Source organism: Staurois parvus, unplaced genomic scaffold (assembly GCF_062004578.1).
Source record: "Staurois parvus isolate SC_StPar_1 unplaced genomic scaffold, SC_StPar_1.0 ptg001267l, whole genome shotgun sequence".
Classification (NCBI taxonomy): domain Eukaryota; kingdom Metazoa; phylum Chordata; class Amphibia; order Anura; family Ranidae; genus Staurois; species Staurois parvus.
In genome coordinates this window covers 234,187-260,000 of record NW_028319063.1, presented here as the reverse complement: position 1 = coordinate 260,000, position 25,814 = coordinate 234,187, and the positions used below count along the sequence as shown (strand labels likewise).

General features: G+C 46.0%; 1 protein-coding gene and 2 pseudogenes across 1 annotated transcript in view; 1 reads left to right on the top strand and 2 right to left on the bottom strand.

The window, feature by feature from the left end:
* Positions 1-706: 706 nt before the first annotated feature.
* The window catches only part of TLDC2 (TBC/LysM-associated domain containing 2), a 34,942-nt gene continuing 9,834 nt past the window's right edge, over positions 707-25,814 (top strand). The window contains exons 1-3 of the mRNA XM_089660717.1: positions 707-755; positions 14,643-14,810; positions 25,464-25,616. Coding sequence (XP_089516843.1) covers positions 723-755; positions 14,643-14,810; positions 25,464-25,616 — 354 coding nt within the window. The 5' untranslated portion in view covers positions 707-722. The remainder of the gene's footprint in view (positions 756-14,642; positions 14,811-25,463; positions 25,617-25,814) is intronic.
* Positions 22,636-22,841, bottom strand: LOC149437707 (U2 spliceosomal RNA; annotated as a pseudogene).
* Positions 23,689-23,803, bottom strand: LOC149437706 (U2 spliceosomal RNA; annotated as a pseudogene).

Below are 25,814 nucleotides of genomic sequence, written 5' to 3'. Positions count from 1 at the left end.
TAGATAGATAGATAGATAATAGATAGATAGATAGATAGATAGATAGATAGATAGATAGATAGATAGATAATAGATAGATAGATGATAGATAGATAGATAATAGATAGATAATAGGTGATAGATAGATAGATAATAGATAGATAGATAGATAGATAGATAGATAGATAGATAATAGATAGATAGATAGATAGATAGATAGATAGATAGATAGATAGATAGATAGATAATAGATAGATAATAGGTGATAGATAGATAGATAGATAGATAGATAGATAGATAGATAGATAATAGATAGATAGATAGATAGATAGATAGATAGATAGATAGATAGATAATAGATAGATAGATAGATAGATAGATAGATAGATAGATAGATAATGAATAGGTAGATTGAGGTTAGATAGACACATACATACTGTAGACAGATGAATACATAAATAAATAGATATACAGATAGATAATAAAGCGTCTGGCAGAGGATAGACAGTATATACAGCATATACATTTATATATATATATCTCCTTGGAATGTCAGCAGTGCTCTGTGTACAGTAAACACCTTCCCTATGTCTGCTCTCTATATTGCAGATATCACCTGATGGCAATGCAGGTATCTGGCCAAAGGTCTGGGTGTGGCCAGGCTGTGACAGGTGAAGGTGTGGCATGTAGTGTGGGCGTGTTCATCTCTCATACAGTGACAGACGGCATCCAGCACAGGGACCATGAGGACCATCCGTTGCTCCTACACCCCCCTGGTAGGTGACAGTACATGGTGTGCTCCCCTCCTGCTCTGTGTGTGTGTGGGGGGATTGTGGCGGGGATCTGATCGTCCTTCTCACCTTTCAGCCAGGAAATAGTCAGGAGTGTCAGCCTGTCTACTGATTGGGTTACTTATCTTTGTACTTTTACATTATGTAGATTTAATGCGGAAAGTCAATCTACCGATTGTCCACTGCAACCAATGGCAGAGCTCGGTCATTTCTGCCGACTCTTGGTCCATAGACATACATTGTGAAATTGTCGTTGTTCACATACGATTACTGGCGGCCATACACACTTCAGTTTTTTTCATCCAACCGATGTACAATTTGAAACTTCCCTTTCAAACAATTTAGACTCAAATTCGATCAGATTCAATCAAACTCGATGGATCAGTCCAGCGGAATATTATTGATCATTCGGCAGCACAAAGAATACAATCACATTTCGATTTTACAGATTACACGGTGGAAGCAGAGATGTGATCGATCATTTACAATCGGATATGGACGATCGTATCTAAACTTTCAAATGAAACCTTACTTCCCAGTGTGCAGTATATTGAACAAATGTGTAGTCGACTGTACATCGATTATATCCAGGGGCATCTCGAGGCAGGTGAGGGGGGTGCGGCCCGCACCGGGTGACACCGACCGCACTGGGTGACACCGACCGCACGGGGTGACACCGGACCCGCTCCACAAAAAGGTAAGTTGTAAAGAAAGCCGACATTACCCACAGAATGGATCGGATCTGCGGATTGGGGAGGATAATGGATCGGACTCTGATCCATTATGGTCAATCCGCAGATCCGATCCATTCTGCAGGGATCGTCGGCTTTCTTTACAACTTACCTTTTCCTGGAGCAGTTCGGGTGTCACCCCGTATAGGTTGCATCCCGTCGATCCCCGCAGGATGGATCGGATCTGCGGATTGGGGAGCATAATGGATCAGACTCCGGTCCATTATTCTCAATCCGCAGATCCAATCCATTGTGCGGGGATCGTCGGAGGGGGTGTCACCAAGTGTTACCGCACCGGGTGACACCAACCCTAGGGACGCCCCTGATTATACCTATTGGAAGAGATCGATCGAAAAAGTAATCGTTAATTGCTGGAAGCGTGTATGGCCCAATGAGGCTGGCAATCTGATTGTACAATCTCCTTTACCATAGGTTCACACCCAAGTGTTTTCCGCAGCGTTTTGTAGAAACGCAGTACTGTCCATTTAACATGATTTCCTATGGGACGGGTTCACATTGCACCCGCTGCGTTTTTTGGAAAGGGTCAGGGACTTTTTTGAATGCAAAAAGTTGCGTTTTTGGCTCTATAGATTTCAATGAAAACGCTGCAGAAAAGTATGTGTTTCGTTTTTGGCACGTTTTTGATGGGGTTTGATACATTTTGCATTTTAAATCTGCCTAGCAACAAGAAAACTTCAAAAAAAAAAGAAAAAAATGCAAAACACATAAAAACCGCGGCAAAATCGCAACGCAAACACAATGCAGAAATGGCTGAAACTCATCCTGCACAGGTGTGAACCTGGCCTTAGGCTGAAACCGCACCACACAGACCTGCATGTGAGTCACATGCAGTTCCCAGTAGGAATGGGCCCTAACAGTGGCATCCCGAGGCAGGTGCAGGGGGCTGCAGTCCACACCGGGTGACACCGACCGCATGGGGTGACACCGAGCCCGCTCCACAAAAAGGTAAGCTGTAAAGCAAGCCGACGATCCCTGCAGGATGGATCCGATCAATCCTGCGGGGATCGTCAGCTTTCTTTACAACTTACCTTTTCTTGGAGCGGGTCCGGTGTCACCCCCGTATAGGTTGCATGCCGACGATCCTCATCGGGATGCAACCCATACGGGGTGACACCGGACCCGCTCCAAAAAAAGGTAAGTTGTAAAGAAAGCCGACGATCCCCACAGGATGGATCGGATCTGCGGATTGGGGAGCATAAAGGATCGGAGTCTGATCCATCATGCTCAGTCTGCAGATCCGATCCATCCTGTGGGGATCGTGGGAGGGGGTGTCACCAAGTGTTACCGCGCCGGGTGACACCAACCCTAGGGACGCCTCTGGGCCCTAAATCGCCTTTTACTGCATGCTTGTTCCAGGAACATATTATATCCAGTGAGGGCAGCAAAATGGCCAGGCAGGTAGCATTTTCAGAAGGTGGGCTGCAATGGAAGCCCCCATAATTCTCCACTTCAATTATGTGCATATTTAAGAAGCTCTACAAACTCTAAGGCTGGCCATACACGAGTCATTTTTTTTTTTCGTTCGACCAGCAGGGCGAATAAAAGAAAATGACTCGATTCCCCCCATCCACATACTTAATTGTGATGGGGGAATCCCTTCCGCTGAGCCATTGTATTCTGACAGCAGGGAGACTTCCCCATCCCCACCATCAGAATACACTGATCAGTGCTGCAGGCTATAGCCGGTGGCACTGATTGAGAAAAAAAGTTCCAACTAGCTGGTTGATCGATAGACCAGCCTGCCCATACATGGATGAAAAGTCGTCCGTTCTGCTGAACCGACCACATTTTGATCCATGTATGGCCGGCTTAAGTGACTCTGTACCAGGGGCGGACTGACCATTTGGAAACTCGGGTACTGCTCGAGGGCCCGGGGTCAGTAGGGGGCCCCATGAGATGCCCCTGGTACCTTTTTCAAAGGCTTTTCTGAGTTTGGGCAAGGACACAGGGGCCCCATGATCCCCTATTGCCCGGGGGCCCCATGAGTTGTCAGTCCGCCCCTGCTCTGTACCCTACTGGCAATTGACCAATCAGGTACCCAGCGCTGTGACAGGAGAGGAAGGGGAGTCCGTCACATGCTGACTAGGGATGCGCACGACTGAAAAATTTGTTTCATTTCAGATTTGTTCATTAAGTTAATCGTTTTATTTGGTCATATCCGTTATGCAATCATTTGTTTGGTACAATCATTATTTCAAATCAATTTGGAATTGAAATTGGAAATTTGGATTGAGAAATTCAAATTTCAAAATTCCAATTCCAATTTCTACATTCAAATTTTGCTATATTCGTTCCAATTTACTCTAATCTATTAAATTTTTTTCTATTCTATTCATTTATTTTCTATTCTATTCCTTTCTATTCTACTCTGTTCTGTTCTTTTTTTATTCTATTATTTTATTTCCTAATTTGTATTTCTATTTCATTCTGTTTTTTATTTTCTATTAGTTTATTGTTTGTTTATTCTCTTCTTGTATTTCTATTCCATTCTGTTTATTATGTTCTATTCATTTATTGTTTATTCTCTTCTTGTATTTCTGTTCCATTCTGTTTATTATTTTCTATTCATTTATTGTTTATTCTCTTCTTGTATTTTCTATTCCATTGTTTAATTCTATTCTATTCTTTTCATTTATTTTTTATTATTTTCCTTTATTTTCTATTCTATTCCATTCATTACTATTTTATTCTATTTTATTTTCTATTTGATTCTGTTTAATTATTTTCTATTCTTTTCTATTCCTTTATTTTCTATTCCATTCCTTTATTTTCTATTCTGTTTTATTATACTCTGTTCTATTCTTTTATTGTATACTTTTACAGTCTGTTCTATTCTATTTTGTTTTATTATATTCTATTCCATTCTACTCTATTTTATTTTCTATTTGATTCTGTTTAATTCTATTTTGTTCTATTTCTTTATTTTCTATTTTATTCTGTTCCATTCTTTATTATTCTATTTTATTTTCTATTCGATTCAGTTTAATTCTTTTCTATTCCTTTATTTTCTATTCTGTTTTATTCTATTCTGTTCTATTCTCTATACTCTCTGGAGAGTGGGTAAGGGGCCAGCAAAAATGTAATTTACCGGCCCTTTCCTTGTCTGGTACAGATCACTGACTCATTCATAACCGAAGTGTAGTAAACTGTTTCCTATGGTTCAGTTTATTAATGAAGGGGAAGCTCTGTACAGAGCTATTCCTGTCCATTCTTTCTGTGCAGCAGAGGCTGCAAAGGTAGAGATTGAGGGCTGTGTCTGTTTAGACCCCTGATACCTCACCAAAAGTCAGCAGGGCAGTGTACAGAGTTCATCAGGGCAGTGTACAGAGTTCATCAGGGCAGTGTACAGGGGACAGCAGGGCAGTGTACAGGATTCAGCAGGGCAGTGTACAGGGTTCAGCAGGGCAGTGTACAGGGTTCAGCAGGGCAGTGTACAGGGGTCATAATGGCAGTGTACAGGGGTCATAATGGCAGTGTAAAGGGGTCAGCAGGGCAGTGTACAGAGGCCAGAAGGGCAATGTACAGAGTTCAGCAGGGCAGTGTACAGGGGTAATAATGGCAGTGAACAGGGGTAAGCAGGGCAATGTACAGAGTTCAGCAGGGCAGTGTACAGGGGTCAGCAAGGCAGTGTACAGAGGCCAGCAGGGCAGTGTACAGGGGTCATCATGGCAGTGTACAGGGGTCAGCAGGGCAGTGTACAGGGGTCATCATGGCAGTGTACAGGGGTCATCATGGCAGTGTACAGGGGTCAGCAGGGCAGTGTACAGGGGTCAGCAGGGCAGTGTACAGGGGTCAGCAGGGCAGTGTACAGGGGTCAGCAGGGCAGTGTACAAGGGTCATCATGGCAGTCTACATTGGTCAGCAGGGCAGTGTACAGAGTTTAGCAGGGCAGTGTACAGGGGGCAGCAGGGCAGTGTACAGGGGTCAGCAGGGCAGAGGACAGGACTGCTGACAGGGCACTCAGCAAAGCTCCTTCTCCCACCCCTTCACTGCACACAGCCTGGGCACAAGCAGCAGAGTTCCTCCTCCCCACAGATATCTTTAGCTTTGGGAAGCACAACTAAAATCTGGGGGGGGGGGCATAGCCCACGACAGCACCCCCCTAGATCCGGCCGTGGTACGTGATCCATTTGAAGTCATTTCTTTTGTCATCACACAGCATTTTGGCTTCATTGCAAGGTACCAGAATGTACAAGCTCCTATGTAACCCAAAGACAATGGATCTTGTCTCTGCAATTACCTATTAAACCCCAAATCCAACATTTATTATACTGCAGCTTACCAATTCTTAGATGTGATGACTGCATTAGTTTTCTTTTTTAGACTTTTGTCCTTTTATTTTCACCTGGTGATCCTGCTAGTAAGGCCGGGTATATACGAGCTGAATATTGGCTGAAAGCACCTGGCGCAGTAGAAACCAGCCGACCTTCAACCCGTGTGTACAGCTGCCTGTGCAACAGAAGACGATCTCACGACCGGCGTCTGTCAAATGAGCATGCTTGAAAACCAGTAGCCAAACAGAACAAGCTCTCTTGCAGATGTATCAGTTACAGGGATGAGTCAAACCATTTACCACTGATAGGGGTGCTTACAATGAACAGCTTTTATTTATTTATGAAAAACATTTGCCCCAAAAGGAACAAAACTGTTGCTGCTACTGCTTATGAAGCGTTAGCTGGAGTTTGGCTTCAATTTGCTAGTGTATCTAAATCTGCTTGTACATCTACCCCCCCCCCCCAGACTGACAATGCTGCTGTCCAAAGGTGTCTCTGTTGCTCCTTCATTCAGATTGGGGACGCTGTAATGCAGGAGATGTGTTACTAGCCAGATCACCAGGCGAACACAGAGGGGAAATAGCCTAAGAGTAGAAAACGAATGCAGCCGCCACATCTAATGATTGGTAGGCGGCGATGTATGATATTTTTGGTTTTGGGTTTAATACCGCTTTTAATGTGCTGCCGGTCAGTCCTACAGACCACAGACACTTTCACAAGAATCATTTTCAGGGAAAAAACTCTGAAAGGCTCTCTATGGGGCTTTCCAACAAGGACAGCCAACACCAATGTAATCCTATACACGGAAGCAGAAAGTCCATTAGAACGCAGAAAATATTCCTGACTACAACGACTACACTTTGATCCTGGAAGTCGTTGACCTGCTGTGATATCTGCAGTATGTGCAAAAAAATATCTTTGTGTCCCTCCCTAGCTTACCTGGTGCAGGTGTTCTCTCTGTGAATTATCTTTAATTATGTCATTCTTACAAAGCAGTGAGGCCCCTTTCACCCGGGCGTTCCGTATGTCCGTTTACGGATGAAAAACGGACACCCATATAGTTCTATGGACTAGCGGATGTAAATGGTTGATCATCTGTTACCATCTGTTAATGTCCGCATATGTTAAAATAAGGTTTTTATTAACGGAAGAAAACCCTATTTTTCTTCCGTTAAAAAAAAAAACCCAGAATGAATGAAAAACTGTAAATGGCCAAAACGGATGTAAACTGACAAAAAACTGATTAAAACAGATGTAAACTGATAAAGAAAAAATGGATGTAAACAAATGTACATGGCCAAAAAAACTGATGAAAACGGATGTAAATGGATGTAAACTGATGAAAAACAGATGTAAACTGATGAAAAATGGATATAAACAGACATAAACTGATGAAAAACTGATGTAAAATGGATATAAACAGATGTAAACTGATGAAAAGCCGATGTAAACTGATGAAAAGCCGATGTAAACTGATGAAAAATGGATATAAACTGACATAAACTGATGAAAAGCTGATGTAAACTGATGAAAAATGGATATAAACTGATGTAAACTGCTGAAAAACTGATGTAAACTGATGTAAAATGCATATAAACTGAGGTAAACTGATGAAAAACTGATGTAAAATGGATATAAACTGCTGAAATACTGATGAAAACTTATGAAAAATGGATATAAACTGATGTAAACTGATGAAAAATGGATAAAGAACCTACGTAAACTGATGAAAAACTGATGTAAACTGATGAAAAATGGATATAAAGTGATGTAAACTGATGAAAAACTGATGTAAACTGATGAAAAATGGATATAAATTGCTGAAAAACTGGCATAAACTCATGAAAAATGGATATAAACTGATGTAAACTGATGAATATTGGATATAAACTGACGTAAACTGATAAATAACTGATGTAAAATGGATATAAACTGACGTAAACTGATGAAAAACAGATGTAAACTGACGAATATTGGATATAAACTGATGTAAACTGATGAAAACTGATGTAAAATGGATATAAACTGATGTAAACTCATGAAAAATGGATGCAAACTGATCGTAAACTGACGAATAATGGATATAAACTGATGTAAACTGATGAAAAACTGATGTAAAATGGATATAAACTGACGTAAACGAATCCAAAACTGATGTAAACTGATGAAAAATGGATGCAAACTGATGTAAACTGATGAAAATGGATATAAACTGACGTAAACTGATGAAAACATGATGTTAACTGATCCATTTTAAGGTCATGCCACAGCATCTCAATGGGATTTAAGTCGGACTTTGACTAGACCACTCCAAAACTTTCATTTTGTTTTTGTTTTTTGGAGCCATTCAGAGGGGGACTTGTTGTGTTTTGGATCATTGTCCTGCCGCATAACCCAAGTGCGCTTGAGCTTCAGGTCAGGAACTGACGGCCACACATTCTCTTTCAGGATTTTCTGGCAGAGCGCAGGATTCATAATTCATCAATTACGGCAAGTTGTCCAGGTCCTGAATATGTAAAGCAGCCCCAGACCATCACACTGCCACCGCCATGTGTGACTGTTACCACGTGGAAGAAAAATATATTTTAAATACTACAATTTTGGCCGTATTCAATATATTTAAAGAAAAATAATTAGATTTATATATATACAGTATATATATATATATACACACAGTATGTGTATATATATATATATATATATATATATATATATGGTGTGTGTGTATATATATATTTATATATATATACATATATATATGGTGTGTATATATATATATATATATATATATATATATACATATATATATAATCTGAAGGCCACACCAAGTTTGGAGGTCTTTAGCTATTGACTCTGCAAGCAATTGGTGACTTCTGCGCACTGTGCGCTTCAGCATGCTCTGACCCCGCCCTGTCATGTGACGTGGCCTACCACTTGGTGGCTGAGTGGCTGTTGCTCCCAGTGGCTTCCACTTTGTTATAATCCCACTAACAGTTGAGCGTGGAATATTTAGTAGCCAGAAAATGTCACGGATGGACTTATTGCCCAGGTGGCAACCTATCACGGGACCACGCTTGGAGTCACTGAGCTCCTGAGAGCGACCCATTCTTTCACCAATGTTTGTAGAAGCCGTCTGCATGCCTAGGGGCGTGATTGTATACACCTGTGTCCATGGAGGGGATTGGAACACCTGAACCACATGATTTGGAGGGCGGGGACAATACTTTTGGCAATATAGTGTATGTGATTATATAATATTTTATCGATCTTACATATGTTTTATATAAACATCTACTTTATAATTCAACTTTTTTCAAACCTCGCGACAGCAGGAAATGTTCGGATTTCTGCCATACATCCACCCCTCCCTAGTACCCATCCACATTGGAGTCAATATCTTCCTGTCATTGTCCTGTTTAGTACTAATGACCCACTTGTCATTGAAGTGATCGCTGTGTCCTGTAATTGGATCCAGGTTAATGTTCTATGTAACTATCACATACAATGTTGGGAAGGCGCGGTGTTTATACTACAAGCTTTTGCGTGTTTAGCCAACACGGCATCATTTCCAGCCATGTTTACTCCAATACAATGACAGGTCAGCGTGCCATGCTGGGAGGATTGGGACACACGTTGTCTGTTAATTGCAAAACCCGCAGAGAGGAGAGAAGGGAAGGGCCCCGAGCTGTGCGATCCTACGGATCGTTCATCCGGATTCCTGGAGTGTGAAGACATTTATTGATAGAATACTTCCACTCCACATAAAGGAGATGCCATGAAGAAGATGTCAAATAACAGGTGGTCAGTGATCACACCTATTAGGGGTTTTGGGGGTGTCTAGGTTTACCCCCCGGGTCACACCGATCCGACTTTGAAATTGTGCGACTTCCAGCGATTTTGATTTTAAAGTCGGATGGTATTCTGACTTGAGGTGCGACTTGCAAGACATTTCCGGCTTCCAAGACACAGATGTCTATGCAAGTCGCAGCTAAAGTGGTGCATGTACTACTATAGAAATCGGTGCAGTTGCGACCAAAAAAAAATTCCAACAAGTGTATATGAATTGATTTGTGTGAAAGTTATAGCGTCAACAAACTATGGCATATACCGTATATTGGAACCCACACAGCTATGATCCCACATGGAAGAGAAATATATTTGAAATATATTTTAAAAATATTCTTCCCAAATATATTGACATATATTTGAAATTCTACAATTTTGGTGGTATGCAATATATTTCAATAAATATATATATATATATATATATAGTTGTGTTCAAAATAATAGCAGTCAGACATCACTAACCTGATCACTTTTTTTGGTAGAAATGATATTTCAACATGGAAAATAATTTCCTAGCAGGTGTAGTAGAGTCATAGAAATCCAACAGACCCAACAGTCATGACATGCATGCTGCTGATTCTGTGTCATTGAATCACTCATTGAAAGGGGCGTGTTCAAAATAATAGCAGTGTGGAGTTCTATTAGTGAGGTCATTCATTCTTTGAAAAACAGGTGGCAATTATTGCCCTTATTTAGGGAAGGAAGGCAGCAAATGTTGGACATGCTGGTTACAGTGCATTTCTCTCTGAAATTCTGAGGAAAATGGGTCGTTCCAGACATTGTTCAGAAGACCAGCGTACCTTGATTAAAAAGTTGATTGGAGAGGGGAAAACATATAAAGAAGTGCAGAAAATGATCGGCTGCTCAGCTAAAATGATCGCAAATGCTTTAAAATGGCAACCAAAACCTGAAAGACGTGGAAGAAAGCAAAAAACTACCATTGGAATGGATAGAAGAATAGCCAAAATGGGGCGGACTCAGCCAACAATCAGCTCCAGGAAGATGAAAGAAGGTGTGACGTTCCCTGTGAGGACTGTTACAATTAGAAGACGCCTATGTGAAGCCAAGCTATCTGCAAGAAGTCCCCGCAAAGTCCCACTGTTGGGGAAAAGACGTGTGCTGAAGAGGTTACAATCTGCCAAAGAGCACATTGACTGGCCTAAAGAGAAATGGCGCAACATTTTGTGGACTGATGAAAGTAAGATTGTTCTTTTTGGGTCTAGTGGGCGGAGACAGTTTGTCAGACGACCCCCAAACACTGAATTCAAGCCACAGTACACTGTGAAGACCGTGAAGCATGGTGGTGCAAGCATCATGATATGGGGATGTTTCTCATACTACGGTGTTGGGCCTATTTATCGCATACCAGGGATCATGGATCAGTTTGAATCCATCAGAATACTTGAAGAGGTCATGCTGCCTTATGCTGAAGAGGAAATGCCCTTGAAATGGGTGTTCCAACAAGACAACGACCCCAAACACACCAGTAAACGTGCAACATCTTGGTTCCAGACCAACAAGATTGATGTTATGGAGTGGCCAGCCCAATCCCCGGATCTTAATCCAATAGAAAACTTGTGGGGTGACATCAAAAATGCCGTTTCTGAGGCAAAAGCAAGAAATAGAGAAGAGCTGTGGAATGTCGTCCAATCATCCTGGGCTGGAATACCTGATCACAGGGGCCAGAAGTTGGGGGACTCCATGCAACACAGATGTACAGCAGTTCTCAGAAACAGTGCGACTACAACCAAATATTCATGAAGTCATTCAAAGGAAAGCAAAATCGTCAAACATTTCTCAGTTTATATAGTGAATGTTTGAGTTTGTAAAGAATACAAACACTGCGATTTTTTTGAACCGTCTAATATTCACTTTTCTTCCATTTTTTTAGAGGAACAACACAAATTTGATGTATTTTTCTTCATGTTTTGATTTGGAATAGAATGTGTCGTGTCCCCAATGCATTTGTGTGGATGGAAATAAAAGCTATTAGAAGGATTTTCAGCTTTATTCACTTTTTTCAACACACTGCTATTATTTTGAACACAACTGTGTGTGTGTGTGTATATATATATACTGCATGTTGAAATGCCTTTTTATTACAAAGTATATGAAAAATATTTTTAAAAATACATTTCAAATATACTCTATGTCTTTAAAAATACATATCTACATTTTTGGAATGCATTTACAACTATATGTAAAAATATATGTTAAATGACTTTTTTATATGTTAAAAGAAAATCTGAAGAATATATTTAAAAATATATTTTTTTTAAATAGGAGTGGTCAACTGGTGCATCTCAGAGTGATCAGCTAGTGGTCCCCAGAGTGGTCTGCTGCTGGGTCTGAAAGTGGTCAACTGGTGCATCTCAGAGTGGTCAGCAGCTGGATGTCAGAGTGATAAGCTGGTGGGCCTTAGATTAGTTGGCTAGTAGGTTTCAGAGTGGTCAGCTGGTGGATCCCGTACTGTTCAGCTGCTGAACCTCAGAGTGATAAGCTGCTGAGTTCCAGAGTGATTAGCTGGTGGTTCCTAGAGTGGTCTGTGGATCTCAGTATGCTCAGCTGCTGGATCTCAGAGTTGTCAGCTGGTAGTTCCCAGAGTGATCAGCTGTTGAATCTTAGTATGCTCAGCTGGTGGTTCCCACAGTGGTCAGCTGGTGGTTTCCAGAGTGCTTAGCTAATGGGACTAAGAGTGGTCAGCTGGTGGGTCTCAGAGTGATCTGCTGCTGGATGTCATATTGATAAACTGGTGGGCCTCAGATTGGTTAGCTATTAGGTCTCAGAGGAGTCAGCTGGTGGATCCCATACTAGTCAGCTGGTGGATCCCATACTAGTCAGCTGGTGGATCCCATACTAGTCAGCTGGTGGATCCCATACTAGTCAACTGCTGGGTCTCAGATGGTCAGCTGGTGGTTCCCACAGTGGTCTGTTGGTGGTTTCCAGAGTGCTCAGCTAATGGGACTCAGAGTGGTCAGCTGGTGGGTCTCAAAGTGATCAACTGGTGTATCTCAGAGTGGTCTGCTGCTGGATGTCATAGTGATGAACTGGTGGGCCTCAGATTGGTTAGCTATTAGGTCTCAGAGGAGTCAGCTGGTGGAACCCATACTAGTCAACTGCTGGGTCTCAGATGATCAGCTGGTGGGTCTCAGATGCTCCTATAGACATGAGGTTGTCACCTTATCTGGCGGTAAATATTTGGGGGCGATTACAATGTCTATTGTCAGCTGTACACTAAGTAAACTACTCCTAATGCCACAGTTTAAAAAATAAAAAAGTGCACATCACCTGATATTATGTAATGTTATAGATGACATTTTGATGCCCTAAGTGATAAATCGTAGAATTTCCTGCTACACGCAGTACCTGAATATTATATTTTCTTAAATGAATCTGTGTATTCGTGGAGGTTATTGTCTGGAATGAACATAACAGGCTGAGCGGATACATCCTCTGCCAGCACCTGCCTCCATTGTTTGATGAACTCATTATACATCCCCATCCTTTCCTATGTACTCTTCAGCCTTTGTTTACTGTTGTTGTTGGTTTATACATTAGCAAATAAAAAGTTCTGTCTTCTCGTGGAGAGCGTCTATCGTACTTAGCGGAGAGCAGTGTTGGTCAGCAATTTAGCGCAGTAGTGGTGGGATTCTATTTTATCACTTATTTGGCACTATTTAAGGATTGTCACTTTATTTTGAAATATATTGAATACGGCCAAAATTGTAGCATTTCAAATATATGTCAATATATTTGGGAAGAATATTTTTAAAATTATATTTCAAATATATTTTTCTTCTATGTGGGTAAGGTAACAACCTCCAACTACACCAGGTCCTCCGCTGGAAAGCGCAATTCTCCACAGTAAGATTCAGAGGAAAATACAAAAGTCCATAAAGTAACATTGCCAAAAACACCAATTTATGTCATGCAAATATACTCACAAGCATTTCAGGGTAATAAAAGTTCAAAAACCTCATGCTGCTGTACACCAGCGGGTATGATGACATCATAGGTTGCTAGCCCCTCCCTACGTGTTTCGTCTATGCAAGGGACATCTGCAGGGAAGCAGCAGCTTACTAGACTGCTTTAGAAAAGTTTGTAAGAATCATTCATATCATTCCCTGTCCCCCTGAGTAGCTCTCCATCTAATGAGTATACTACACTTCATATTCATCTACCAGAGGAAACTCACGTGACGACGTACAAACTCCACACAGAAAGGGGGATTTGAACCCAGGGCCACAATGCAAAATTTCCAACCCTTTAGGCCACGGGTGTCAAAGTGGCGGCCCTCCAGCTGTTGCCAAACTACAAGTTCCATGAGGCATTGCAAGACTGACAGTTACAATGTAATATTCCCTCCTCACCTTCAGGCGCTCCCTGAAAACCCACCTCTTCAGGGAAGCCTACCCCACCCTCACCTAACTGCTGCTCTCCTTCATTACTCCTACCACTCCATCCCCCACAGCCACTTCCTCCTGTACCACTACCCCCTCCCTCCCAGATTGTAAGCTCGAAAGAGTAGGGCCCTCTTACCCCTCGTGTGCTGTTCGTAGCTGCTGTAATGTTTCATGTATTGTCCCCCCCTCTATTGTACAGCGCTGAGCAAACCCTTTGGCGCTATATAAACTCAATGTAATGTAATAATAATAATAATGTAATGTTACAAGCATGACTCCCAAAGGTATAGGCATGATGGGACTAGTAGTTTCGCAACAGCTGGAGGGCCGCCAGTTTGACACCCATGCTTGAAGCTATATTTAACATTTTAATTCATTTTGCAAAAAAGTCATAGGGGTCTATATATGAAAAGATTTGCAGTTGCACATTCGCCACAGCTAATCCCCAAAACATGTCTGATTTGTTTATCTCTCCTGATCGTTAGCTCCATCTAGTGGCCGTAATGCTGTATTTTCCTGTTGACGCCCCTTGCACTTCATCCCACATTAATGCCCTAACAATGTCAAAACAAAATCCTCCTTTTTTTTGTCTAACAGAAAAACAATCTCCAAGACGAACTTTCCAGCGATGATTCTGATTTTGAGATCATAGAAGAACCGGATGTGAAAACTCAGAAAAAAGTTTATGAGAAAAATAAAGAGGAGGTGGAGGAACCCGTTTTGATTGGCTGCAGTCAGATTCTCGGGAAAGATGAAGTCAGGCAGGTGAGTGGTGTCCATGTCTCAATGCAGTTGTTGTATTTAGATACCCGAACAGCAGCTCCATCTGATTGGATGCAGCAACTTTTTGTCCGACAGTTTTTCACCCTGCTTCCAAGGAGGGTCACTTAACCCCAGTTCACACCTATGCGGCCGAGCGGGCTGCGTTTTGCACGGGCGCGAGAGCCCATTCATTTGAATTGACTCTCGTGACACGCAAGTAAAGAAGTCCCTGCACTTCTTTGGAAAACGCAGCCCACACGGGAACCTCGGTTCCTAGTACGGTTGCGTTTCCCAGTGTGGGCGGCCAATCTCAGCCAATTCCTCAGTGTACAGCGTATGACCAGCTTAACCCCTCGCCCTCCAGAGGATTTCCCCCCCTTCCTGACCAGGCCATTTTTTGTGATACGGCGCTGTGTTACTTTAACTGACAATTGCGTGGTCATGCAATGCTGCACCCAAATGAAATTTACGCCCTTTTTTCCATGAATTGAGCTTTCTTTCGGTGGTATTTGGTCACCTGTGCGTTTTTTATTTTTTGCGCTATAAAAAAAAAGCCAGACAATTTTGAGAAACAAAAATGTATTTTTGACTTTTTGCCATTAAACATGTCCAGTAAAAAAATTTACAAAATCAAATTTCGTCATAAATTTAGGCCAAAATGTATTCTGCTCCGTGTCTTTGCTAAAAAAAAAAAAATCCCAATACGTGTAAATTATTTTTTTTGATTGAAAAGATACTTTTATTACAGAAGCATCAAAAACAACATGATACTTGTAATCGGGGTACATCTCACCCTGTACTGCGACGCAGCGCACCACATTGCAATACAGTTCAAGCATACAATAAATACATTCAGAAATAAATACATTCGCTCAGCGGTATGATGCCTGACGTGATGTGCGTGGAGGACGAATCTCCAGATCACCACGTCATGCATAACGCCGCTTACCCCAAAAACTGTAGCATCCTAATACATTACGTTTCCTAATAATACTAATGCATGCAAAAACGAAAACCGGATATTACGATCAACAATAGGCATCGGGTGTGGGGGGGGGGGGGAAGAACACAGGCCCGAAGCTTTATTGAAGGGACAAAGACACGCAAGGGGGAGTAGGGGGAAGGGGGAAATCTTCAGACGTCCTCTTCCTCCTTAAAGTCCATCAAGGAATAGTCTCTGAGCAGACTGAGAATCAGTCTGCGGCAGTCCTCAATGGACATCCTCTCCCGCTGGTGGATGAGGCGCTTTCTGGCGCACCATAAAGCGTCCTTAAAACAGCACAGCACCCGCCAGGCGCCGTCAATGTCCTCCAGAGAAAAAGTCCCACAGAATAGTCCATTCAACACCCCAAAGTGAGTGATGGCTGTCTGTGGTACAAAGTCCTTGAGTTCAGGTTCCAGGGCCCCCAACAGGGCCTGAGCAAATGTGCACTCCCAGAAAACGTGGTGAGACGTTTCCTCGTGGATGATGCAGAAGGGGCAGTGTCTGTATCTGCTCAGGTTCCTGGCATGCATAAATGTCCTGAGAGGCAACCCCCCTTGGATTGCCATCCATGCCAGGTCTTTGTGCCTGTTGGTAAGGATGTTGGAAGAAACATTCCTCCAGACCACCTTGCAGGTGTCTGAAGGCAGGCCTGGAACCGACTCCAGAATGTCGCTGGCTCGGATGAGCTTGTAGATAGTCTTTGGCTTCCACAAGTCAGGCTTGACTCCCTGCAGCCCCTGCTCCCTGATGAACTTGAAGGTGTCCAAGTAGTACCAAGGAGTGTCCCAGTTGTAGGGGATGGAACTATCCCAAGTGTCCCACCCCAGGGACCTCCAGAGAGGCAACAGGAAGAAGCGAGACATTGCGTTCCCGCCAGAGTCCATAATCCGTCTGGGCAAAGTTCTGCGGATGCAGTTGCACGCAAAGAACACCCTCAGTTGGGTGGCGATGTCAGACACGCCCTTACTGCCCTTGAGGGGTTCCTTGAACATGACTGCCCGCTTCACTCTGTCCATCTTGGAGCCCCAGATGAAGTGAAACACCGCCCTGGTGATGGCCTTACAGGTGTTGACCCGTGGGGGCCAGGCCTGGGCGAGGTACTGCAACACAGGGAGAATCTCGCTGCGGAGTACCAGTGTCTTCCCTTCGATGGAGAGGTCTCTGAGGCTCCATAGTCCAAACTTTTGACGCATCCTGGCCAGTCTCTCCTCCCAAGACTTCAGGGCTGCGCCCTCGGCACCAAACCAAACTCCCAAAATTTTCAATACGTGTAAATTATTTTTTTTGATTGAAAAGATACTTTTATTGCAGAAGCATCAAAAACAACATGTTACGTGTAATCGGGGTACATCTCACCCTGTACTGCGACGCAGCGCACCACATAGCAATACAGTTCCAAACATACGATAAATACATTCAGGCAAATAAATACATTCGCTCAGCGGTATGATGTCTGACGTGATGTGCACAGAGGATGAATCCCCCGGATCACCACGTCATGCATGACGCCGCTTACCCCAAAAACTGTAGCATCCTAATACACTATACATTTCCTAGTCACTATGTCATGCACGAAAACGATAACTGAAAAGAAAAACACTGTCAACAATAGGCATCGGGTGTGTGGGGGGGGGGAAGGGGAGGGAAGGGGGAAACACAGGCCCGAAGCTTTATTGAAGGGACAAAGACACGCAAGGGGGAGTAGGGGGAAGGGGGAAATCTTCAGACGTCCTCTTCCTCCTTAAAGTCCAACAAGGAATAGTCTCTGAGCAGACTGAGGATCAGTCTGCGGCAGTCCTCAATGGACATCCTCTCCCGCTGGTGGATGAGGCGCTTTCTGGCGCACCATAAAGCGTCCTTAAAACAGCACAGCACCCGCCAGGCGCCGTCAATGTCCTCCAAAGAAAAAGTTCCACAGAATAGTCCATTCAACACCCCAAAGTGAGTGATGGCTGTCTGTGGCACAAAGTCCTTGAGTTCAGGTTCCAGGGCCCCCAACAGGGCCTGAGCAAATGAGCACTCCCAGAAAACGTGGTAAGACGTTTCCTCATGGATGATGCAGAAGGGGCAGTGTCTGTATCTGCTCAGGTTCCTGGCATGCATAAATGTCCTGAGAGGCAGTCCCCCTGGATAGCCATCCATGCCAGGTCTTTGTGCCTGTTGGTGAGGATGTTGGAAGAAACATTCCTCCAGACCACCTTACAGGTGTCTGAAGGCAGGCCTGGAACCGACTCCAAAATGTCGCTGGCTCGGATGAGCTTGTAGATCGTCTTTGGCTTCCACAAGTCCGGCTTGACTCCCTGCAGCCCTTGCTCCCTGATGAACTTGAAGGTATCCAAGTAGAACCAAGGAGTGTCCCAGTTGTAGGGGATGGAACTATCCCAAGTGTCCCACCCCAGGGACCTCCAGAGAGGCAACAGGAAGAAGCGAGACATTGCGTTCCCGCCAGAGTCCGTAGTCCGTCTTGGCAAAGTTCTGCGGACGCAGTTGCAAGCAAAGAACACCCTCAGCTGGGTGGCGATGTCGGGCACGCCCTTACCGCCCTTGAGGGGTTCCTTGAACATGACTGCCCGCTTCACTCTGTCCATCTTGGAGCCCCAGATGAAGTGAAACACCGCCCTGGTGATGGCCTTGCAGGTGTTGACCCGGGGGGGCCAGGCCTGGGCGAGGTACTGCAACACAGGGAGAATCTCGCTGCGGAGTACCAGTGTCTTCCCTTCGATGGTGAGGTCTCTGAGGCTCCAGAGTCCAAACTTTTGGCGCATCTTGGCCAGTCTCTCCTCCCAAGACTTCAGGGCTGCGCCCTCGGCACCAAACCAAACTCCCAAAATCTTCATGAAGTCTGTCTTGATGCCAAAGGGCATGGATGCAGAAGAAGGCAGGAACCACTTTCCGAAGAGCATGACTTCCGACTTCCCGCAGTTGACCTTTGCCCCCGAAGCTTGGCCGAAGTCCTCGCAGGTCTGGACGAGCAGGTCGATGGAGCGCTGGTTGGCACAGAACACCGTCACGTCGTCCATGTAGAGCGAGCACTTCACTTCCCGTCTGTCTGGTCCCGGTGCGGTGATTCCCCCGATCTCTGGATTCCGTCTGATGCATTCGGCGAAGAGCTCTATACAGCAAACAAAAAGCAGAGGTGAGAGAGGACAGCCTTGTCTGACCCCGGAGAGAACCGGGAAGGGGTCAGTCTTCCAGCCGTTCACCTGCACGGAACTACAGATGTCATTATACATGATGTCAACATATGAACAAAACATTTCCCGGAGACCAAACCTGCGCAGGGCTCTGCACATAAACCCATGGGAGACACGGTCAAAGGCCTTCTCCTGATCAAGACTGACCAGGGCCGCGTGCACACGGCGGTCCTTGATGTATTGGACCGTGTCCCGGACAAGCGCTAGGCTGTCCGCAATCCTGCGGCCAGGAATGCCACAAGTCTGATCCGGGTTGATGATCTGTCCGATGACAGCCTTCAGTCTGTTCGCCATGACCTTGGCGAGGATCTTGTAGTCCACGTTCAGAAGAGAGATGGGACGCCAATTTTTCAAGTCACATCTCTCCCCCTTACGCTTGTACAGGATCGTGATCATCCCCTCCCTCAACGAAGGAGGCATCTTGCCCTCCACCACCATCTCCTCGTACAGCTCGAGCAGGTCCGGGCCCACGAGATCCCACAGCGCTACATAGAGCTCCGCTGGGAGACCGTCGCAGCCCGGGGTCCTGCCTTGCCTAAAGGATTTAGCGGCAGAGTGCAGCTCCTCCAACGTCAAGGGGGCGTTGGTGGCCGACAAACCTGCAGGATCAATAGTGTTAGAGATACCTGACAAGAACCTGTCGGCCGCTTCCGAGTTTGTTTCTTTAGGGGAGTAGAGGTCGGAGTAGTAGTCGCTGACCACTTCCATCACGGCCTCCTTCCCCTTCTGGAGTGTTCCAGTCTTGTCACGCAGCTCCGACAGGGGTGTGTGTCCTGAGTGGAGTTTCCTGAAAAAGAAAGAGTTACACTTCTCACCTTTCTCGAGATGCTCCACCTTGGCACGGAAGACAATGTGCCTGGATTCTTCCTCAAAGTGCTTTTTCAAGCACTTCTTGGTGTCCTCCAGGTCTTGCCTCACGTCCCAGCCACAGTGATGAAGGTCCTGCAGGGACTGCAGCTGACGCTGCAGCCTCCTGAGTTCCTTCCTCCTGGCACACACTTGCTGGCGTCCCCTGGCCTGAAAGAAGCTGCGTAGCTTGACTTTCACGAACTCCCACCAGTCGCTGACCTTAGGAAAGAAAGACTTCTCCTCTCGCCAGGCACCGTAGATTTCCCTGAGCTCCGCTAGCAGTTCCTCATCGCCCAGCAGGGTGCAATTCAGCTTCCAGGAGCCTGGGCCCGGGGCAAAGCCCTCTCCCAGATCACCTTGAAAGTGAATGGCCCTGTGGTCAGAGAAAAAGCAGGGAACCATGGAGAACCCGCGGTGCCTGACTGCCCTGGAGGTGAGCACAAAGTCAATCCTGGAGCGCACAGATCCATCGGGGCGGCTCCATGAGTAGTTCACGGAACCACGCCCCACGGATCCCACTGCGTCTCGCAGGGAGGCCTCTGCAATCATCTCCCGGAGCAGCTTCGAGGTGGCGTCGAGTTTTGCGTACATGCTGGAGCTGCGCCCATCCTCCTCTATCGGACAGTTAAAATCACCGCCGATTACTACTGTTCTTGTTGTGGCGAGTTGCGTCCGCAGGGTTTGGAAAAGTTCCAGCCGCGCGTTCTTCTCCGGGGGGGCGTACACGTTGATGAGCCTAACGGGCTCCCCCGCCCACGAACCATCTATGACCAGAAGGCGGCCACAGACGAGCTCATGGACGGAGTCAACAGTGAAACGTCCTCCCCTGATAAGAACCGCAACCCCTGCGGACTTGCAATCGCCACCCCCAGACCAGTAGGAGGGACCATGGGTCCACTGGGAGGACAAATGAGTGTACCTCCTCAGAGGGGGAAGTGCGCACTCCTGAAGCATGTACACATCACTCTGCTGTGTGGAAAGAAAGGTCAGCACAGTCTGCCTCCTAGACACGTCCTTTATGCTCCTCACATTAATGGAAAAGATAGATATCTCAGCCATCATGGGAAAGAGATGAAGGGGTTAGTCGGCAGGGGCTGTGCTTACCTCCCCTGGGGAGGGGGGGCGACCTCTGTGACCTCTGCAGCCTGACAGGTGTCCTGGCCCAGACCAATCTGATTGAGGACCTCGTTGAGGACCTCATTGAAGTCAGTGGAGAGATCTGGTTCCGACTGGGTCAGAGCCATCTCTTCCTCCACCTCTTCTTCCTCCAGCGTGTCGAGGTCCTCCCCCACGGGGTCGGGGCCTGCGGCATTCTGGAGGACGGCAGGCCGCTTGGTGGCAGAGGAGGTGTCCTCCGCCGCCGGGCTGGCCTGCTCCTTCTTCCGCTTCCTGTACCCCGCCGCAGAGTTGCTGACAGGGGTGACAGGGGGAAGGGGCGGGAAGTCCTCCTGGGAGGACAGGTCCGGGGGGGGTGGGACCGGGGCAGGGGCAGGGGGGCAAGGGGGGGTAGGGGCAGGGGGACCAGGGGCCGAGGGGCCGGAGGCCGGGACAGAGGGACCAGGGGCAGGGGCAGGGGGGCCAGGGGCAGGGGGGCCGGGGGCAGGGGGACCAGGGGGAGGGGGGCCAGGGGCAGGGGCAGGGGGGGCAGGGGCGGGGGGGCCAGGGGCAGGGGCAGGGGGACCAGGGGCAGGGGTACCTGGGGTCTGGGGGGGGTTCTTCTTACCCGGGTCCTTTGGAGGCTTTTGTGGCGCTGGTTTGGTGGCCGGGCCCTTGCTCAGGGCCCCGGCGTACGTCCTGCTTCTTTCTGGGCAGTCTCTGTAGACGTGCTCGGACCGTCCACAGAGGTTGCAGGTTCTGGACCTTGGGCAATCCTTGGTCTCGTGACCTGCAGACCTACAGAACCTACAAGAAAGCACACTGCATTCCTTACCCTCGTGCCCCGGCTGACCGCACTTGCGGCATGACTGGGGTAGGTCTGGGTAGTGTAGGAGTCCTGATGACGATCCCAGGGAGAAGCATTGTTGCAGGTGTTGGAGATCTCCAGCGGGACGATCTCTTAGTAGCCTGCAAAACACAGCCCACTTACCAGTCCAGAAGCCGTTGGTGTCTAGTATCCGGACTGGGTCCTTCAACACGACACAAAACCTTTGGAGGTAGGTGGCTATGTCTCTGCCGGGGACGTGAGGGTTCCTCATGGACACCGTGATCCTTCTTTCGTCCCTTTGAATGGGAGAGTTCGCAGCGAACTTTCGGAAGAGGGAGTCGGGTCCAGCGGTCTTCACTGCCTCCCAGTACCTTCTGCACACCTGTAGGGAGACAAATGTGACAAGGAACAAACCTTTCACGAATGACTGCACCGACAGGGTCTCTGCTTTGCTAAATCCTTGTTCAAGGATCATTTTCTTGCCAAAGACTTCCGGGGTCATCTCCGGGATTCTGCCGTCCACCTCTTTCAGCCGCAGCACGACTGTCTGCTTCATCCAGGGCTCCAAGGGAGGGAGACCGTCTGCAGGGCCGGAGCGGTCTGGGGTGGAGGTGGAGGCGGAGGGGGCTTCTCCCGGGGTCTTGGCGGTGGTGGCGTTCTGTGGCTTCTTCGCGGTCTGTTTCTTCCCCATCTTGGCGCAGAGGAGTTCTCAGGAGGGCTTCCCAGAGATCTTGGTCGGGTTCCTTCTCCTTCTTCTTCCTCGGCGGCTTCACTCTCGCTTGCTTAGCCTTTGAAAAGGCTATTGAGCGTCTACTGCCCGGAGGTAGTAACGCAGAGTGAACAAGGGGGGGGAAGATCACAAACTCGTTCTGTGTGGGGGCTAAGCCTCAAACCCAATAGCAGCAAGTAGGTGAAGCCGAATTTAATCGACGATCCTACAAGGCCGAGAAGAGGGTACCCCACACAGACCAAATGGCTTGGATAGATGCAAGTGTTTCTCAACGTCCTAGCTGGAAGCCGGGACACCCCTAAAGGCAAGGTCGATACTACACTTGATCTTAGCCAAAAGGCCGAGAAGCGATCGTGTAAATTATTTAAGTCCGCAAACGTGCAACTATAACGTAAAAACCCGTAAGTGTCCGCAAAAAAGTGCAAGTGCAGAAACACACACACGAAAAACGTGCACTTAGGGGTGTGTTTGTCCTACCCCCGAAAGGGTTGGACCGTTCACCCGATCCCCCGGGGCACGAAGCTCCTGACAGGGACAAGGTTCCCATTTGGTCCTCCTGGCCAAAAGGCCTGGTGGACCACCGTTCCTTATGCCCAGCCGAAGCCGGACATCCAGTACTAGGCAAGGGGGTTCTCCCGAAGAGAAAACCCCCTAGGGATCAGGGGAGGAAGGAACCGTATGGCCACACATCCTCCCCCTAGACTTCAGGTAAGGCCCGAGGACCCACACCCTCCATCCGTGAAAAACACACACATAAGAAAGCAAAAAGTGACAAAACGTGGGAGTGGTTTAAATAAATAGAATAAAATAAAAAAGTGGTACCGTGCCTAATAGTGCACAGACCAGGCCCTGAGGCCTGTAGCAAAAATTGCCCTGGACTTAGCCAAAAGACCTGGTCCTTAGGGCGCTGTGCAAAAAGATGTGAAAAACAGTGGCCATGTGTCATCTTCACACCGTGGGGTCCCACACCCAAGTGTTACTAGTGACACCCCTGAGAGCGTCTTCCCCAGGGGGCACTGAGTTTGCAGACTTTTTGCGTCCCCGACCCCAGGCCAGACCAAGGTAGCATGCTCAAACCAGGAGGAACTGGGTCTTTCCGGTCTCCCCAGAGGAATTACTCCCAAGGCCCCAGAACGAATCATGGCGCTCCCTGGTTTCTGTCCCTCCGGTACTAGCCTTCCGGACCCCCATCATACCAGTGAGGGTACTGTACAACAACCATCCCCGTAAACTAGAATGGTCGGTAGCACCCCCACTGGACACTGATAAGAACAGATACTACACTTGATCTTAGCCAAAAGGCCGAGAAGCGATCTTAGCCAGCCAGCCAGCACAGTGTAATTTTTGATTGAAAAGATACTTTTATTGCAGAAGCATCAAAAACAACATGTTACGTGTAATCGGGGTACATCTCACCCTGTACTGCGACGATCGTGTAAATTATTTGGTTTACATGAAAGTTATAGTGTTCACAAATGGCGGTATACATACTGGAATTTTTTTTTTCTTACTAGTAATGGTGGCGATCAGCGACTTATAGTGAGACTGCGGCGGGCATTCTGACACTGGGGGGGGGGAACTTACTTGGTGTCATTGACATCCCCAGTGACACCAGTATAGTGATCAGTGCTAATAAAAAGCACTGACACTGTACTAATGACACTGAGCAGGAAGGGGTTAACTGTGTGCTGTTTTACGTTGTGCGCTTTACATGGTTAAAGTGATGCAGCGCCATATCGCAATAATTGGCCTGGTCAGGAAGGGGGGGGAAATCTTCTGGAGGACAAGCGGTTAAAGTGGTTCTAAGCCTATAGTGTGTTGTCATGATTCACATGACTGTCATATGCCTTTAAGTGTTTTCTACATCTTGTCTCTGCTCCTCCCTTTCCTCTGGTTTAGTTCATGCTGTATAGATAGCCCCACCCCTTTTCCCAGTAAGGCATTTCAGCTTCAAGCCTCATGTCATGAAGCAGATCACATTATGATCTTTTGACCTATCAGATGTTCATTGTTGTAAGATTCTCTCAGTTTATGGAATAAACTTCACAAGATCTACAAGGTGTTGTCTGATCGAGTCACTGCCTGTGTTATTCAACTAAGATTGGAGTTATCACTATCTCATCACAACTGTAAATTACAGAGATCACACTTTCAATGCTTAGATTGGAGAGACAGAACATGTGCACTTGTCCCAATCCAGAGCACTAAGTGTCATTTCTATCTGCTGCCTCCTTCCTCTGCTATCAGCATGAATCACTTCTGACAACTTTTTCATGACACCAAGAGAAAAATGGTTACAGGGGAGGGACCTCCAGCTGATTGACAGCCTCAGCTCTCTTCCTGTGACCTGTGTGGAGGGTGGGGGTGTCTCTTCTCTCCAATCAACTCTCAGAGCTCTCCTCACTGACCTCTGCAAAGTGTAACTTCAGCTCTCCTCCCCCTTTTTTTCTGAAGACTCAAGCTTTATAAATTCAGCACCGATAGGTGATTACAAATATAGTTGCATAGTTAGTCTGGCTGAAAAAAGACAAAAGTCCATCCAGTTCAACCATAGAAAAAAAAAAGTTATAATCCTACACCCAAGGTTGATCCAGAGGAAGTTAAAAAAAAACCAGCAAAGCATGATCCAATTTGCTCCTGCAGGGAAAAAAATTCCTTCCTGATCCCCCCGAGAGGCAATCGGATATTCTCTGGATCAATGTTACCTATAAAGGTGGTGGCTACAGATAAACAGGTACAACTTATGTAGGAGATTTGTGTCATTTCATTGGGTATATGTAAGGGTTTACAGCCACTTTAAGGTACAACATGGCTTTAGAAACACTTTAGTGTCAGATAGGAGTGATAATATTGCCTGGATGAAGGATACGGAATACAAATCTAACAGTGACCTTTCTCCAGGAAGTCCTGGAAAGTAACTTTTATGATAGCGATTTGATATTGTATAAATAATGTGATTATTTTATCGTTTCAGATTGCACAACATTTGCCACCAAAGGTCACAGGACATAACTGGAGGCTGCTGTACAGCACAGACAAGAACGGCTTCAGCCTGAGGACTATGTACAGGACTATGAGTGCAATCAGCTCCCCAGCTTTACTGATCATCAAAGACGATGAAGGAAAGGTAATTCTCCGAGGATCAACCCATGGCCATCAGATAAACATCTGCCTGTCCTGCTGATGTCAGAAATAGTTATTATTATTATTATACAGGATTTATAAATTATTATTATACAGGATTTATAAATTATTATTATACAGGATTTATAAATTATTATTATACAGGATTTATGGCGCCAACAGTTTGCTCAGCGCTTTACAA